This window comes from Tripterygium wilfordii, chromosome 17, assembly GCF_013401445.1.
Source record: "Tripterygium wilfordii isolate XIE 37 chromosome 17, ASM1340144v1, whole genome shotgun sequence".
NCBI lineage: Eukaryota > Viridiplantae > Streptophyta > Magnoliopsida > Celastrales > Celastraceae > Tripterygium > Tripterygium wilfordii.
In genome coordinates, this window is record NC_052248.1 from 2,835,609 (window position 1) to 2,851,585 (window position 15,977).

The 15,977-nt window shown below is 40.2% G+C and overlaps 1 protein-coding gene across 4 annotated transcripts; it reads left to right on the forward strand.

Moving 5' to 3' along the window:
- Positions 1 to 133: 133 nt before the first annotated feature.
- On the forward strand, positions 134 to 15,853 carry LOC119982787 (protein transport protein SEC16B homolog). Of its 4 annotated transcripts, none has more exons than XM_038826345.1 (14): positions 134 to 281; positions 563 to 2,222; positions 2,346 to 2,654; positions 3,173 to 3,301; positions 3,404 to 3,526; positions 3,691 to 3,858; positions 5,003 to 5,128; positions 5,279 to 5,413; positions 12,896 to 13,023; positions 13,108 to 13,216; positions 13,285 to 13,602; positions 14,433 to 14,576; positions 14,660 to 14,955; positions 15,066 to 15,853. In XM_038826345.1, the coding sequence occupies exons 2-14, from the start codon at positions 588 to 590 to the stop codon at positions 15,418 to 15,420; spliced, it is 3,975 nt and encodes a 1,324-aa protein (XP_038682273.1). In that variant the 5' UTR covers positions 134 to 281; positions 563 to 587; the 3' UTR covers positions 15,421 to 15,853. The 4 variants fall into 4 exon arrangements, 3 of the variants coding, with proteins under 3 accessions (XP_038682273.1, XP_038682275.1, XP_038682274.1); XM_038826346.1 differs by having other exon boundaries at positions 166 to 281; positions 555 to 2,222; XR_005464468.1 differs by lacking the exon at positions 15,066 to 15,853 and having other exon boundaries at positions 14,449 to 14,576; positions 14,660 to 14,817.
- The last annotated feature ends 124 nt before the right edge of the window (positions 15,854 to 15,977 follow it).

The following is a 15,977-nucleotide window of genomic DNA, read 5'->3' on the forward strand; positions in this document are numbered from 1 at the left end:
CGGGCCGGGCCTAGGCCCGCGGGCCAAATGGTGAGCCCTAGGCCCGTTTACTCCATCATCCATCATCCTGAGTTCCTGACATATAAATATAAAAGTCAACGAGGACCGTCGATTCTCATCACGTGCGACAACATCAGAGTCATGATCTAAAACAAATTGTTGCTCACCCACATTGACTGCGTCACCCAATTTCCTAACTACGCCTTTGTTAGTCGGTGCAGTGATCGGTCTTCTATCTGGTTGAGCTTTGAAATCTCCTTCGCTTGTCTAAGCACTTCTCTGTAAGTCGACTTCTCTTCATTCGCTTATACACGCGTATGTGTATTGAGCAGAAACTCAATTGGTTAATATTTGTTATTTTCTGGCGGCTATAATAATTTTTTTAATTCTGTAATTTATTTATTTTTTTCATTCATTTTTGAACCATAGATTGTGGTATATTCGGTATGTTTGAGGTGTAAAGTGCTGTAAATTGGATTGAATTTTCGATTAGCAGTATTTGTGGAGTGAATTGCGAATGCATAATTTTGCTAATTTGTTTGTTGTTTTATGAGAGTGACAGAGAAGGAGCTAAGGTTAGTTGTTGAATGGCGTCTTCTACTCTACCGGACATGGATGACGAGATGGATGAGGATTTTTTTGATAGATTGATTAAAGATGATGATGATTATGGGAATGTTTGTGTTGCATCCGCGCCTAGTATTGTCAAAGAAGATGATTCAGATGATGCTAAGGTGATTTCTAATTTAACGATTAGTGAAACCGGCCCTTCTGGAATAGACTTTGATGTTAAAGAAGGTTTTAAGGTCAATGATGAACAGGGTTGTGATAGTGCGGACGTCTTGGCATCTGTGGATATTCATGAGAACAATGTAGTTAATAAAGAGCAGAATTCAGCTGCAAACAGTGATGTAAATGACGCTAGTGAGGTCAGCTTAAGGCAGGACGTTGGATTGGAAAGTAAAATGTCTGGAGAAAGTAGTACGTATTCAGGAACATGTGTCAAAGAAGTCCATTGGGCTTCCTTCAACTCGGATATACATAGTCATAGTGGTGATAAAGTCAAGTCATTTTCAGATTTTTTTGGTGAGGTGGGGGATGATACAGATGATCCATTTGCAAACGTTGAAGCCATGGATAATTCCGGGTCAGAGTTGAATACAAACAATGAGGTCACGGGAAAGTTTGTTAATGATTTTGGGTCCTCAAGTTGTGGACAATACTCGGTTGGCAATGAATACCTTGGTGCAGAATCTGAACAGAATGCGGGTGGACATGATTTGACTGGCAGCCAGGATTGGGAAAATCATTATCCAGGATGGAAATACGACCCAATAACTGGGCAGTGGCATCAGTTGGATGGACACAATGCAAATATGCCTGGAAATGCAAATGGTTATGTTCAGGAGAGTATTGATGTGTCTGCCCAATCAGGTAATGTTGTTTCAGAGCAAAGTGCAAGTGCTTATTATTCACACCATACATCCCAATCTGTTACTGGAAGTGTGGGGACTGGCTTGTTTACCACTGATGGTGTCTCTAACTGGAAACAGATTTCACAAGGAAATGAGCAGTACCCAGCTCATATGGTGTTTGATCCCCAATACCCTGGGTGGTACTATGACATGATTGCACAAGAATGGAGATCATCGGAATCTTATGCTCCAGTTGTGAATCAGTCAACTTCTAGTGGTTATAATCAACCTTATCAAAATAAGAGCTTTGAAAACAGCGAGTCACAAATGCATCACAGTCGGGAATATATCTCAAATTTGGCTGTCACATCAAGTGAAGAACAGGGATTGAAAAATCAGTATGGTGCAACGGGCATTCTAGATTCTTCTAATGAACAAACTGGAAGTGAAATTTATGGATCAACTTCTTCCCAAAAACAGGCAAACCAGAATTTTGACAACGGCAATGGAAATGCAGGGTTTCATAGCTTTAATTCTAGTGAACAGTTTCCTCAGCATCATAATCAGACAAAAGTGGAACCAAGCCAGAATATGCAATTCTCTCCTGCTTATTTTGATAGTCAGAAAGCAATAGCTTTCTCACAGCAGCCCTTCCTAAGTGACACTCAGTTTTCTTATGTACCAAGTGAAGGAAGGTCGTCTGTAGGACGCCCTCCACATGCTCTAGTTACTTTTGGGTTTGGTGGAAAACTCATAGTCACAAAACGTGGCAGTTCCTTTCACTCAAACTCACCATACGAAAACAAGGTCAGGGCTCATCTCATTTTGCTGTGTTAATAAATGTGTATAACATATTGTTCTACTCTTTTTTACTTTTTCAGTGAGCTATTGCATTTACATGTCTCATGATAATTTTTACATGGTGTCAAGGACTCTGGAGGTGTGTTCAATGTTCTCAACTTAACAGAAGTTGTCCTGGACAAAGCTGATGCTTCAAACTTTGAATTAGGTTATCATGATTACTTCGTTGCTCTGTGCCAGCAACCTTTACCTGGCCCTTTGGTTGGTGGGAATGTTGGAAATAAGGAGTTGAACCAGTGGATTGATGACAGGATATCAAATTGTGACATGAACTACAGAAATGGGGAAGTCTTGAGATTACTTTTCTCATTGCTGAAAATATCATGTCAATACTATGGGAAACTTCGATCACCCTTGGGGACCGACCAAGGATCAAAGGTGACTGGCATCCATTTGCTTCCAAGTGTTTGTATTTATTTAGGTTTCCATTCTGTAACTTCCTGTTAACAAAATGAGCTAAATGATTGAAATGTAACGTTTTTATTGTTTCATATTTTCCTGAACAAATGAAAAGGTTGTGCAGTATTTACAATGAATGATAACAGGATGGACTGACAGTATGTTGCATAATGTGATGTTGATATCTTTTGTTGCGTAACCAAGGTTATATACTAATACGGCTTCAAAAATCCTTCCCAAAATTTTTAACCATTGTTGCTTTGGCTAATGCTCATTATATATATGCTTCTGTGAGGACAAGAATGTGTTAGGTTTCTGCTATGGTCATAACTCAATTAATGATGTATATGGTAGATTGTATGCTCATATCCAATACCTATAGAAATGCATTAATTTGGACAGCATTTTCATCGATTTAACCTTAGCAACTTATATATTTTTCTATTTTACATGTTCTTTTAACTTTGGTATTAAATATTTTTCTATTTGCAACTTAGGAAAATGATTGTCCAGAGTCAGCTGTAGCTAAGCTTTTTGCATCTGCTAAAAGAAGTGGTATGCAATCGGGTGAGTATGGTGCATTCATGCACTGCGTACAGAACTTGCCGTCTGAGGCAGAGATTCAGGTATACCATGTCTCATGCTCTTCATTAATAACCTCAAATTTGATTGGGCTTGTGCTGTACACTTGACACTGCTATTTAATAAACTAAAAATGATTGGGTTAGGCTACTGCTGTTGAGGTACAAAAACTTCTCATCTCTGGTCGAAAGAAAGAAGCTCTAGAATGTGCACAAGAAGGTCAATTGTGGGGGCCAGCACTTGTGATTGCAACCGACCTCGGTGATCAGGTTCTTTCATTTCCTTATAACTCTGTACATATTTCTTCCACATATGTTGGGAATAATTCATCTGATCCATATTTGATCGGCATAGTTCGTTTGTCAGAACGAATATCAGACATGACTTCTGCTTTGTTCTAACTCTTGATTGTTTTCTCTGTAATTTTTTGCAGTTTTATGGTGATACTGTTAAGAACATGGCACTTAAGCAGTTTGTTGCAGGATCACCATTGCAGACATTGTGCCTTCTAATGGCAGGGAATCCTGCAGACCTATTTTCCAATGTCGCAACTAGAGTTGGTCTCCATGGTTATTTGGGTGCACCTCAACAAGCTTTACAGGTATGTGCTGAAGTGATGAATGCTTTCCCCTTTTCATACTAGATGTGTTGTATTTGAATTGAAATTGGATTTTGAAGTTAAGGTACCTCAACTTTGACCATAATGTGCTATAGAACAAGAAATTCACCATACTGAATGTGATTTTTGTTATTTGTCTGTCATCGGTTTTTTTTCAAACTCTCTTAAACTTGAAACTAATTATTCATCTTCTCTGATTTTTCTTGCTGGTGTCTTGTGAACACTTATTATATCCATGACCTATATAGTTTACCTTTCATCAGCAGTGTAGGCTTTTTGGCTTTGAATTTTCTTAGTGGGTCAAAAATTTACTTTTGTTGTTCTATTATTGTCTGAATCGTTCATGAGATGAGTATGATATTTTAGTGCAATGCATCTGGAAACCATAAAGGTTTGATGTGGAAGGTGTTTTAGTATTTGCCTCATAAACAATTCATGTGAGAATCCTCACCTTGTGCAAGTTTTATATTAGAAATCATTTATTTTAAGAAGAAATATATACCATAGGACGAAGCAGATATTTTTTTTTGGTTGATCCCAGTTACATGGGTTTGGGGTGTTTTGAGTTACCCACCTGAACTAATATACTGAGTCATAAACCCTTCTCAATAACTTAATACTACCTCTTCTCGTTTAATGTTGTTGTTGGTAAATAATAACTATGTTGGAGAATGTGTTTTAAGTTTCACTTGAATCGTAGGAAAATAACACATGCGCGGTTGCATGAACTTTCCATGAGATTGAGAACGGTGCAATGATGGGATGTGGTTTTTTACAACTATGATACTGTATGGAGCCAAGTGTTTTCAAAATGTGAAAGCGTTGAATGCACTAGTGTATCACCATGTGATGGTAATGCAGGTAGCCATCGTAGAGAAGCATCTATTAGGAAAAATACCATAGGCTAGAGGATTTTTGTATTTTTATGTAGATTGTAGTGAAAGAATAGTGATATCCTACTTTGAAACATTACATATTCCTCATTCAATCCTGCCTTTTCTAATTTAGATTCCCCACCCCCCATGTAATTTGTCCTTTATGGATGACAAGGAAAAATCATTGGTTAAACTTTAATGATCTCCCTGATGTATCTTTTTCTTTCCCTCCTTTTTCTGTTGAACAACAGATTGGGGCTCATGGTCTGTTAGATGCATGGGAAGATAATTTATCCATGATCACTGCAAACAGAACAAAAGATGATGAGCTTTCGATTGTCCGTCTCGGAGATTGCCTGTGGAAGGGGAGGGGTGAGGTTGATTGAATTTGCCTTCCTCGGCTTATTACTTTTCCTTAATTGAATCTTTTATGTTAGTTCTCCCCTCTCCCACAACTCACAAACTGTTTTCCACATAAGAGGTTTAGTTCTCCTTGGTTTTGTTCTCAGCAAAAACTTATCATACAGGTCACTGCTGCGCACATGTGTTATCTAGTTGCAGAAGCCAACTTTGAGCTGTACTCAGATACTGCCAGACTGTGTCTTCTTGGTGCAGATCATTTGAAGTTTCCACGAACATATGCTTTTCCTGAGGCAATTCAGGTATTTTATGCAAACTTCTTTTCTTCAAAGACTGAAAACAGTTCATTTAGTCTGGAAAAAGAGTTTTACTATCAAAATACCCATTCTATTATTTATTTGTTTGCAGTTGTTTATGTGGTTGCCGTAAAGTGGCGAAAATAGGCATTTTACCTTTGCTTACTGTTAGAATATATAAGGGTAACTTAGTCATTGTATATATATAATTGTAGTTAGGGTTATACAAGTGTGAGTATAAGGTGAAAAACAAGGATACGAGATACAAGTTTTCCACTTTTGAGAACTCTCTAGTTTCATGGTATCGGAGCCAGGTTGTTGCTCCATATAAACCTCTTCAACCAAATCACCATGCAAGAAAACATTCTTAACATCTAACTGATGTAAAGGCCAATGATAGATAGCAGCAAGAGAAATAAATAGGCGAATAGAAGTGATCTTGGCAACCGGAGAAAAGGTCTCTAAATAATCAACACCATAAGTCTGAGCGTAGCCTTTTGCCACTAATCGAACCTTCAAACGGGCCACAGAACCATCAGGATTCACTTTAACAGTGAAAACCCACTTACAACCAATAACACGTTTTCCTTTAGGAAGGAAAACAAGATCCCAAGTACTATTCTCCTGAAGAGCAACCATCTCATCCGTCATTGCTTGCCGCCACCCAAAATGAGAAAGAGCCTCTGAAACAGATTTAGGAACAGAAACAGAATCGAGAGAAAAAATAGTAGACTGAGAGACAAGAGAAAGATTGTTATAAGACACAAATGAAGATATAGGATAGGTACAAGAACGTTTACCTTTACGAAGAGCAATAGGTAAATCAAGACTATCATCAGAAGTAGGAGGACTCGGAGCTGGTGAGGAAGAGATAGGTAAAAGCTGAGTGTCATGGTCCGTCGTAGGTTCTACTGGAGGAGTCACCGTAGGTGGGTCAGCAGAATGGTGCCAAGTGTGTCTGGAATACACTTGAGTGATAGGAGGATGAGAAGATCCAATAGGAAGATCATGTCCAAACACACGGTAGACAATGAAATCATCCTCAGGATCAAAAGAGGACGTAGAAGAATCATGAATATATGGAGTAGATTCAAAGAATGTAACATCAGCGGAAACTAAGTATCGACCAAGATCAGGAGAGAAACAACGATACCCTTTTTGATGACGAGAGTATCCCAAGAAAACACATTTCAGAGAACGTGGATCAAGTTTAGTAACCTTAGGTCGGACATCCTGCAAAAAACAGACACAACCAAATATACGTGGTGGAAGACTGAAGAGAGGCTGAGAAGGAAACAAAACAAAATAAGGTACATCACCATTCAGAATTGACGAGGGCATACGATTGATTAGATAACAGGCAGTATGAACAGCATCGGCCCAAAAGAGCTTAGAAACTTTCATGTGAAACAATAGGGCCCTGGCAACTTCCATCAAATGACGATTTTTTCATTCGGCCACCCCATTTTGTTGTGGGGTGACAACACACGAGGACTGATGAACAATACCATTTTGAACAAGATAAGAAGAGAGAGAATCAGAAAAATATTCTTTGGCATTGTCACTACGTAGAATGCGAATAGAAACATTATGTTGAGTTTGGACTTCAGCATGAAATGCACAAAATATAGAATACAACTCGGAACGCTTTTTCATTAGATATAACCAAGTTACTCGAGTAAAGTCATCAACAAAAGTAACAAAGTAACGAAATCCAGATTGAGACACAATTGGGCAAGGACCCCATATATCTGAATGAATCAACTCAAAGGGGGACGCAGCCCGTTTATTGACTCGAGGAACATAAGATGCTCTATGATGTTTAGCAAACTGACACGCCTCACTCTAATTGAGGCATCGAACCTAACGACGAACAAAGACGCTTTAAAGCACTTAACGAAGGATGACCAAACTGACAATGTAACTGATAGATGGAGGTAGCACTAAGAGAAGCAACTGGCCGTGACACAGGTGAACTATCAGCAGCAAGGACGTACAGACCATTAGACACACGACCTCTACCAATAATCTTCTTCGTCACCAGATCCTGAAACACACAATGATCAGGGAAGAAATGAACAAAACAACGTAAAGCATGAGTAATGCTACTCACAGATAATAAGTTAAAAGGAAAATGTGGCAAGCATAAAACAGACGAGAGAGACAAAATGGATGTAGGTGAGGCTGTACCACTGCCAAGTACAGGAACATTAGAACCATCGGCTAGAGTAACATTTGATAGAGTGGGAGATGACTGAAATGAAGAAAGGATACCTGTATTGCTAGTCATATGATTGGTGGCTCCAGAATCAATGACCCAAGTACCGGAGGACGAAGAAAGGCATGCAGTTGGATTACCTGACTGAACAAGAGTGGCAGTTGGCTGAGTAGCCTGAAATTGAGCAAACCGAGCATACTCATCAGCTGAGACCATAAGATGACTGTCAGACCGGGGAACTCTGGAAGACGACACAACTCCAGGAGGAGTAGGCAACAGACCCTCCTGGGTAGCAGCATTGGCAAACCGTGGAGAGGCAGATGGTTTACCATTCAACTTCCAACAATATTTCTTCAAATGACCCTGCTTTCCACAGTGATAACATATCCTAGGACCTCCACGCCCTCCATTATCACGGTCACCTCCACGCACTCCTCGACCATCACTACGACCACCTCTATTCCCACCAGCTGGTGGTGTCCAACCCAATAAAGCAGAAGTATCACCAGAAACAACAGATACTCCAAAAGATTCTTTACCATCCTTACAAACTTTTCGCAAACGAGAGGACACCTCAGCTAGTGAAGGAAGAGTAGAGCCTGTAAGGATTTGAGACCGAGCCACTTCATACTCGGATTCCAACCCTGCAAGAAAACACTGAACCATGATCTCCTCCTCCTGTTCCTGCATTTTCTTAACATCAGTTAGTATGGGATACAAAGTCTTCTTCTCCTCAAACATTCGCTTAAAATCAGTATAATATTCAACCAAAGTGCGTCCCTTCTGATCAGCCCGATACAAACCAGATAATAGATAATGAACATGGGACAAGTTCTGCTTGCTGGAATACAAAGACTCCAAGTATTCCCACAACTCTCGGACAGTATCGCAATGACCAACCATATCATCAACAGTGTGCTCCATAGTATGCTGAATCATAGTAAACAATTTATCATCTTCTTTCTGCCATTGAGCCCTTGCTTTAGGCTCCATTGGGAAATCATCAGTCAAGTGCTTCTCCATATCAATACCAGACAGGTACCGTCTAATTACCCGTTTCCATTGACTATAATTGGTACCATTTAGTTTCCTATCAGTAATGCGATGCCCAGTTGTAACAATCTCAGTGAATGCCTTTGTCTCACTAGGACCAGCCATTGTAAATAGCTCAAAGAAATCAACCAATTCTAACTCTGTCTTGTAAGCTCTCTCACTAACCCACTCACAGGAAACACCAGTCCCCAAGCAAAGATGACACAATCACTGCCATAGATGAGCAATAGATTTAGGTATGTTTTACAAGCAAAGTTTTGAGATCATGATCTCAAATCTGATCTCAGATTTTTGCACATGAGTTCTCTGATTTCAAAGTTTTGAGATTCTAAACCAGCACAGCAAAATCAGTGGGGGGATTTGGGGTTTTCAAGAGAGTTGTGGGAATACTTGGAGTCTTTGTATTCCAGCAAGCAGAACTTGTCCCATGTTCATTATCTATTATCTGGTTTGTATCGGGCTGATCAGAAGGGACGCACTTTGGTTGAATATTATACTGATTTTAAGCGAATGTTTGAGGAGAAGAAGACTTTGTATCCCATACTAGCTGATGTTAAGAAAATGCAGGAACAGGAGGAGGAGATCATGGTTCAGTGTTTTCTTGCAGGGTTGGAATCCGAGTATGAAGTGGCTCGGTCTCAAATCCTTACAGGCTCTACTCTTCCTTCACTAGCTGAGGTGTTCTCTCGTTTGCGAAAAGTTTGTAAGGATGGTAAAGAATCTTTTGGAGTATCTGTTGTTTCTGGTGATACTTCTGCTTTATTGGGTTGGACACCACCAGCTGGTGGGAATAGAGGTGGTCGTAGTGGTGGTCGAGGAGTGCGTGGAGGTGACCGTGATAATGGAGGGCGTGGAGGTCCTAGGATATGTTATCACTGTGGAAAGCAGGGTCATTTGAAGAAATATTGTTGGAAGTTGAATGGTAAACCATCTGCCTCTCCACGGTTTGCCAATGCTGCTACCCAGGAGGGTCTGTTGCCTACTCCTCCTGGAGTTGTGTCGTCTTCCAGAGTTCCCCGGTCTGACAGTCATCTTATGGTCTCAGCTGATGAGTATGCTCGGTTTGCTCAATTTCAGGCCACTCAGCCAACTGCCACTCTTGTTCAGTCAGGTAATCCAACTGCATGCCTTTCTTCGTCCTCCGGTACTTGGGTTATTGATTCTGGAGCCACCAATCATATGACTAGCAATACAGGTATCCTTTCTTCATTTCAGTCATTTCCTACTCTATCAAATGTTACTCTAGCCGATGGTTCTAATGTTCCTGTACTTGGTAGTGGTACAGCCTCACCTACATCCACTTTGTCTCTCTCGTCTGTTTTATGCTTGCCACATTTTCCTTTTAACTTATTATCTGTGAGTAGCATTACTCATGCTTTACGTTGTTCTGTTCATTTCTTCCCTGATCATTGTGTGTTTCAGGATCTGGTGACGAAGAAGATTATTGGTAGAGGTCGTGTGTCTAATGGTCTGTACGTCCTTGCTCGTGATAGTTCACCTGTGTCACGTCCAGTTGCTTCTCTTAGTGCTACCTCCATCTATCAGTTATATTGTCAGTTTGGTCATCCTTCGTTAAGTGCTTTAAAGCGTCTTTGTTCGTCGTTAGGTTCGATGCCTCAATTAGAGTGTGAGGCGTGTCAGTTTGCTAAACATCATAGAGCATCTTATGTTCCTCGAGTCAATAAACGGGCTGCGTCCCCCTTTGAGTTGATTCATTCAGATATATGGGGTCCTTGCCCAATTGTGTCTCAATCTGGATTTCGTTACTTTGTTACTTTTGTTGATGACTTTACCCGAGTAACTTGGTTATATCTAATGAAAAAGCGTTCCAAGTTGTATTCTATATTTTGTGCATTTCATGCTGAAGTCCAAACTCAACATAATGTTTCTATTCGCATTCTACGTAGTGACAATGTCAAAGAATATTTTTCTGATTCTCTCTCTTCTTATCTTGTTCAAAATGGTATTGTTCATCAGTACTCGTGTGTTGTCACCCCACAACAAAATGGGGTGGCCGAACGAAAAAATCGTCATTTGATGGAAGTTGTCAGGGCCCTATTGTTTCACATGAAAGTTTCTAAGCTCTTTTGGGCCGATGCTGTTCATACTGCCTGTTATCTAATCAATCGTATGCCCTCGTCAATTCTGAATGGTGATATACCTTATTCTGTTTTGTTTCCTTCTCAGCCTCTCTTCAGTCTTCCACCACGTATATTTGGTTGTGTCTGTTTTGTGCAGGATGTCCGACCTAAGGTTACTAAACTTGATCCACGTTCTCTGAAATGTGTTTTCTTGGGATACTCTCGTCATCAAGAAGGGTATCGTTGTTTCTCTCCTGATCTTGGTCGATACTTAGTTTCCGCTGATGTTACATTCTTTGAATCTACTCCATATATTCATGATTCTTCTACGTCCTCTTTTGATCCTGAGGATGATTTCCTTGTCTACCGTGTGTTTGGACATGATCTTCCTATTGGATCTTCTCATCCTCCTATCACTCAGGTGTATTCCAGACACACTTGGCACCATTCTGCTGACCCACCTACGGTGACTCCTCCAGTAGAACCTACGACGGACCATGACACTCAGCTTTTACCTATCTCTTCCTCACCAGCTCCGAGTCCTCCTACTTCTGATGATAGTCTTGATTTACCTATTGCTATTCGTAAAGGTAAACGTTCTTGTACCTATCCTATATCTTCATTTGTGTCTTATAACAATCTCCTCGTGCTTGGTTTGGTAGATTCAGTGAAGTGGTTGTTGAGTTTGGAATGTGCAGGAGTGCTCTTGATCATTCTGTTTTCTATAGACAATCGGAGTTGGGTTGTATTTTTCTGGTAGTCTATGTTGATGATATCGTGATTACTGGGAGTGACAGAGTGGGTATTACTGCTCTCAAGTCTTTTCTTCACACCAAGTTTCAAACAAAGGATCTTGGACCTCTCAGGTATTTCTTGGGCATTGAAGTGTCAAGGAGCAAGAAAGGTATCTTTCTTTCTCAGAGGAAATATATACTTGATATACTTAATGAGACAGGTTTGACTGATGTTAAACCATGTGAGGCACCTATGGTGCCTAATGTGAAACAGGCGACTGAAGATGGGGTCCTACTTGCTGATCCAGAACAGTATAGGCGTCTAGTTGGGAAACTTAATTACCTTACAGTGACGCGTCCAGATATTGCCTTTCCGGTGAGTGTGGTTAGCCAGTTTATGTCATCTCCTCGGACATCTCACTGGGATGCAGTTATTCACATCCTGAAGTACCTTAAGGGTGCTCCAGGTCGCGGTATTGTTTATAAGGATCATGGTCACAGTAGGGTGGAAGGAACGGGGCGTGGTGTTCTTTGTAAAGATCGTAATAATCTTGAGGTGGAAGGATTCTCTGATGCTGATTGGGCGGGATGTCCTATAGACAGACGGTCTACTACAGGTTATTGTGTCTTTGTTGGAGGGAATTTGATATCATGGAAAAGTAAGAAACAAAGTGTGGTTGCAAAGTCGAGTGCTGAATCTGAATATAGAGTTATGGCTCAGTCCATTTGTGAACTTATGTGGGTTCGTCACTTACTTGAGGAAATTGGTATGAAGGACTCAACCCCTATGCAATTGTGGTGTGATAATCAAGCAGCTATTCATATTGCTTCTAACTCAGTATTTCATGAGCGTACGAAACATATCGAGGTTGATTGTCATTTCATTCGAGAGAAACTCCAACAAGGAATGGTTCGACTTAATCATGTTCGAACTGGAGATCAAATAGCCGATGTATTTACTAAAGCTCTACCAGGGAGTAGAATAACTGATATTTGTAACAAGTTGGGCATGATTGACATCTATGCTCCAACTTGAGGGGGAGTGTTAGAATATATAAGGGTAACTTAGTCATTGTATATATATAATTGTAGTTAGGGTTATACAAGTGTGAGTATAAGGTGAAAAACAAGGATACGAGATACAAGTTTTCCAGTTTTGAGAACTCTCTCGTTTCACTTACGTTTGGTGCATGAATGTTCCACACCCCCCCCCCCCCCCCCCCCCAAACACCCCAACCAACCAATACGAATGTGGCCCAAATGCATTCTCAAGTTCTGGAAAATGGAAACATAAATGATGAGCATTTTTAAATATGAAGTGCACCCTTGAGTTTTGATTGTTATGTTTAATCAATATCTGTTAAATAATGTAACTGAACTAGCATCCTTAATATCTGACCAGAGGACGGAATTATATGAGTACTCAAAGGTGCTTGGGAATTCGCAGTTTCTCCTTCATTCCTTTCAGCCATATAAGCTTATTTATGCCCACATGCTTGCTGAAGTTGGAAAAGTGGCAGAATCTCTGAAGTAAGCAAAATTTCCTGCATGAATCTGTTTAAGTAATTAGTTTTTGCTGATTATCCTTTTTATCTTGATGCTATGTTGAGTTAGGTACTGTCAAGCAATCCTGAAGTCTCTAAAAACTGGTAGAGAACCTGAAGTGGAAACATGGAGGCAATTGGCGTCCGCTCTTGAGGAGCGGTTGAGAATCCATCAACAGGTATTTCCCCAGTGTTCGATTGCTTCATTTGTCTGGCCACATTTTTCTTAAGGATGATTTATATACAGGGTGGTTATAGTACCAATTTGGCTCCAAAAAAACTCGTGGGCAAGTTGCTCACCTTCTTTGATAGTTCTCCAAGTCGAGTAGTGGACAGCCTACCTCCACCTGTGCCATCAACATCACATGGCAGTGTTAAACGAAATGAATATGCTCAGCAACCAGAGGTGTCAAAAGTGTCCAACAGTCAATCAACAATGGATGTGTCATCAGTAATGCCGTCAGCATCAATGGGACCCATAAGTGAACGGACTGGAGATTCTACTCGAGCTACAATTTCTAATAGGAGCATTTTAGAGCCAGATTTTGGTAGAACCCCTGGAAAGGTAGTTTTTATATGCTTGTGTGTGATTATGAGGTTGTGAAGTGGTCAATGTTCTGTTTCCTAGTGATTTTTTTAATGTTTAGTTACTTTGGACAACATCTCTCTGCATTGACCTTGTTTTAAAGAGTTGCTCATTTCGAGTTCATCATGAAGTTTCTGAATTGGCTTATGTATGATAAGTATGTTAACTATCTAAACAATAGTGTTCTCACATATCTACACATTTCACATGAGATTTGAGTAGCAAGACTTCTATGTTGCTTTGACTTTTACAAAGTTCAACCTGTATTTGTGCTTGTTCTGTTTACGAATGATTTTATGGAAGTTAAATTGTTATAAATTAGAGAATGTTCAAAATTTCTTTAAGATATTATGACAATAGTAGAAAGTTGTGGCAGGGTGAGTTAGCAAAGTTGAGATTGATGAAGGGTAGGGTAGCATCCCTGCCCCTGCCTAGAATGTTGTTTATCTCGTGCAAAAGTGGCAGCTTGGGGCTTGGAGATCATGATCAATGTGCTGCATTGCAATTTACTTCTTAGTGGCAATTAAGGCTTCTTTCAATTCTTCTCCTTCCATTTAGATTGTTTGCAGTTTAAAAGGTTGAATATTCTCATTTTGTTTGGTGCTGTGTGCATGTGTAATCAGGCAATTTTAGATTGCATGCTTGAGATTAGAAATGCTGAAACACAATTCGGTTTTAATACTGAAGTAAAAAATAGTTTTTTTTTTTTTTTGGTGGTACTATGCTTTGTGAATCTTGGATTTTAACCTCATAGTAATGAGGGATTGTGGATATGGAGTAGATTTTACTAAATGATTTTTGTTGATAAGGCTGATTCATCCAAAGGTGCAAACTCTTCTGATACCCAACTAAAAGCATCTGCGCCGGTTGGATCATCTCGTTTTGGTCGGTTTGGTTCACAGATATTCCAAAAGACGGTGGGTTTGGTCTTAAGGTCTCAACCACACCAGCAGGTACTTTCTGGAGTTGCTTGATCACAAGTCACCTTCTCTCTATCGCTATCTTTCTCTCTAACATTTACATCTTCCTTTTGAAGGCTAAATTGGGTGAGAAGAACAGATTCTATTACGATGAAAAGCTAAAGCGGTGGGTTGAGGAAGGTGCCGAACCTCCAGCAGAGGAAGTGGCTCTGCCACCACCACCATCAACAACTGCTTTCCAGGGTACCGTGCCATATGACAACATAAAAGACACACCAAAAGTTGAAAGCCACTCAAATGGCGTGCCAGAATATTTCAGTCCAATCTCCTCTGAAAAGGGATCAGGAATCCCACCCATTCCACCAAGTTCAAATCAATTCTCTGCTCGTGGGCGTTCGGGTGTTCGCTCAAGGTACATGCATGCACCTTTTATTTATTTATTTATCTTACATCCTTACCCACTATGCAAAATGAATGCATTTGTTTCTTTATTTATGATAAAAATATATGGAATTCTTCCAGGTATGTTGACACATTCAACAAGGGAGGTGTAACCCCAGCAACCTCATTTCAGTCGCCTTCTTTTCCTGCGAAGATATCTCAGGCTTCCAATCCCAAGTTTTTCATTCCCACCCCAGTGGCCTCAAGTGAAGATATAGTTCAGACAACTGCGGGGAGCACACCGGAAGTCATAGCAGACAATGAAAATCCTCCTATATATACGCAAGAAGATTCGCTCTCATCTCCACCAACATCTACACCAACACCCACATCACCGCCATCAATCTCTATGCATCGCTTTCCTAGCATGGATAATGTCGTACAAAAGAAATCAACCGGCATGCTAGATGACAATAACTCACTGCCTCATTCCTGACTAGTTGCATCCTGGAGCAGAAGTATTAATGATTCTTGTAATCCTTATATGAAGAACTGAATGGGAGCAGCACTTGGTATGCCATCACTATCTGATATGCCTCCCAACTCTCATTTAAAGCGTTACTTAAAAGAGTGGTAGTAACTTTGGGGCTAAATTATAAGAGACTGCTGGAGGAGGTTGTAAATTAATAGTTGAACATTCTCCTTATGCTCATTGTATTTGTCGTCGACGGCTTAATCGCAGCAGCATGGGTGATAACTGATAAGGCAGTGCTCATCATGGGAGTTCAGGTTTTTTGTTGGGACCCCATGACTACATAGATCTGCATATGGTTTTTGCATTATCAATGAGAAGGTATAAAGTGACACTTTTGTACATTGATTTACCCTAAACTGTGCTTGTGCTTATTTTCCGCATGAGTTTCAGCTTAGTCAATTGTAGTCGTGTGGAGCAAGTTGAGATGGCAGTCCGAGTTTTGAGCTGGTCCAATTATTCAGTGAACATGTTGCCGGAAAATCCTTGTTATCCAAAAAAGTTTTAACACCCAAAGCAAA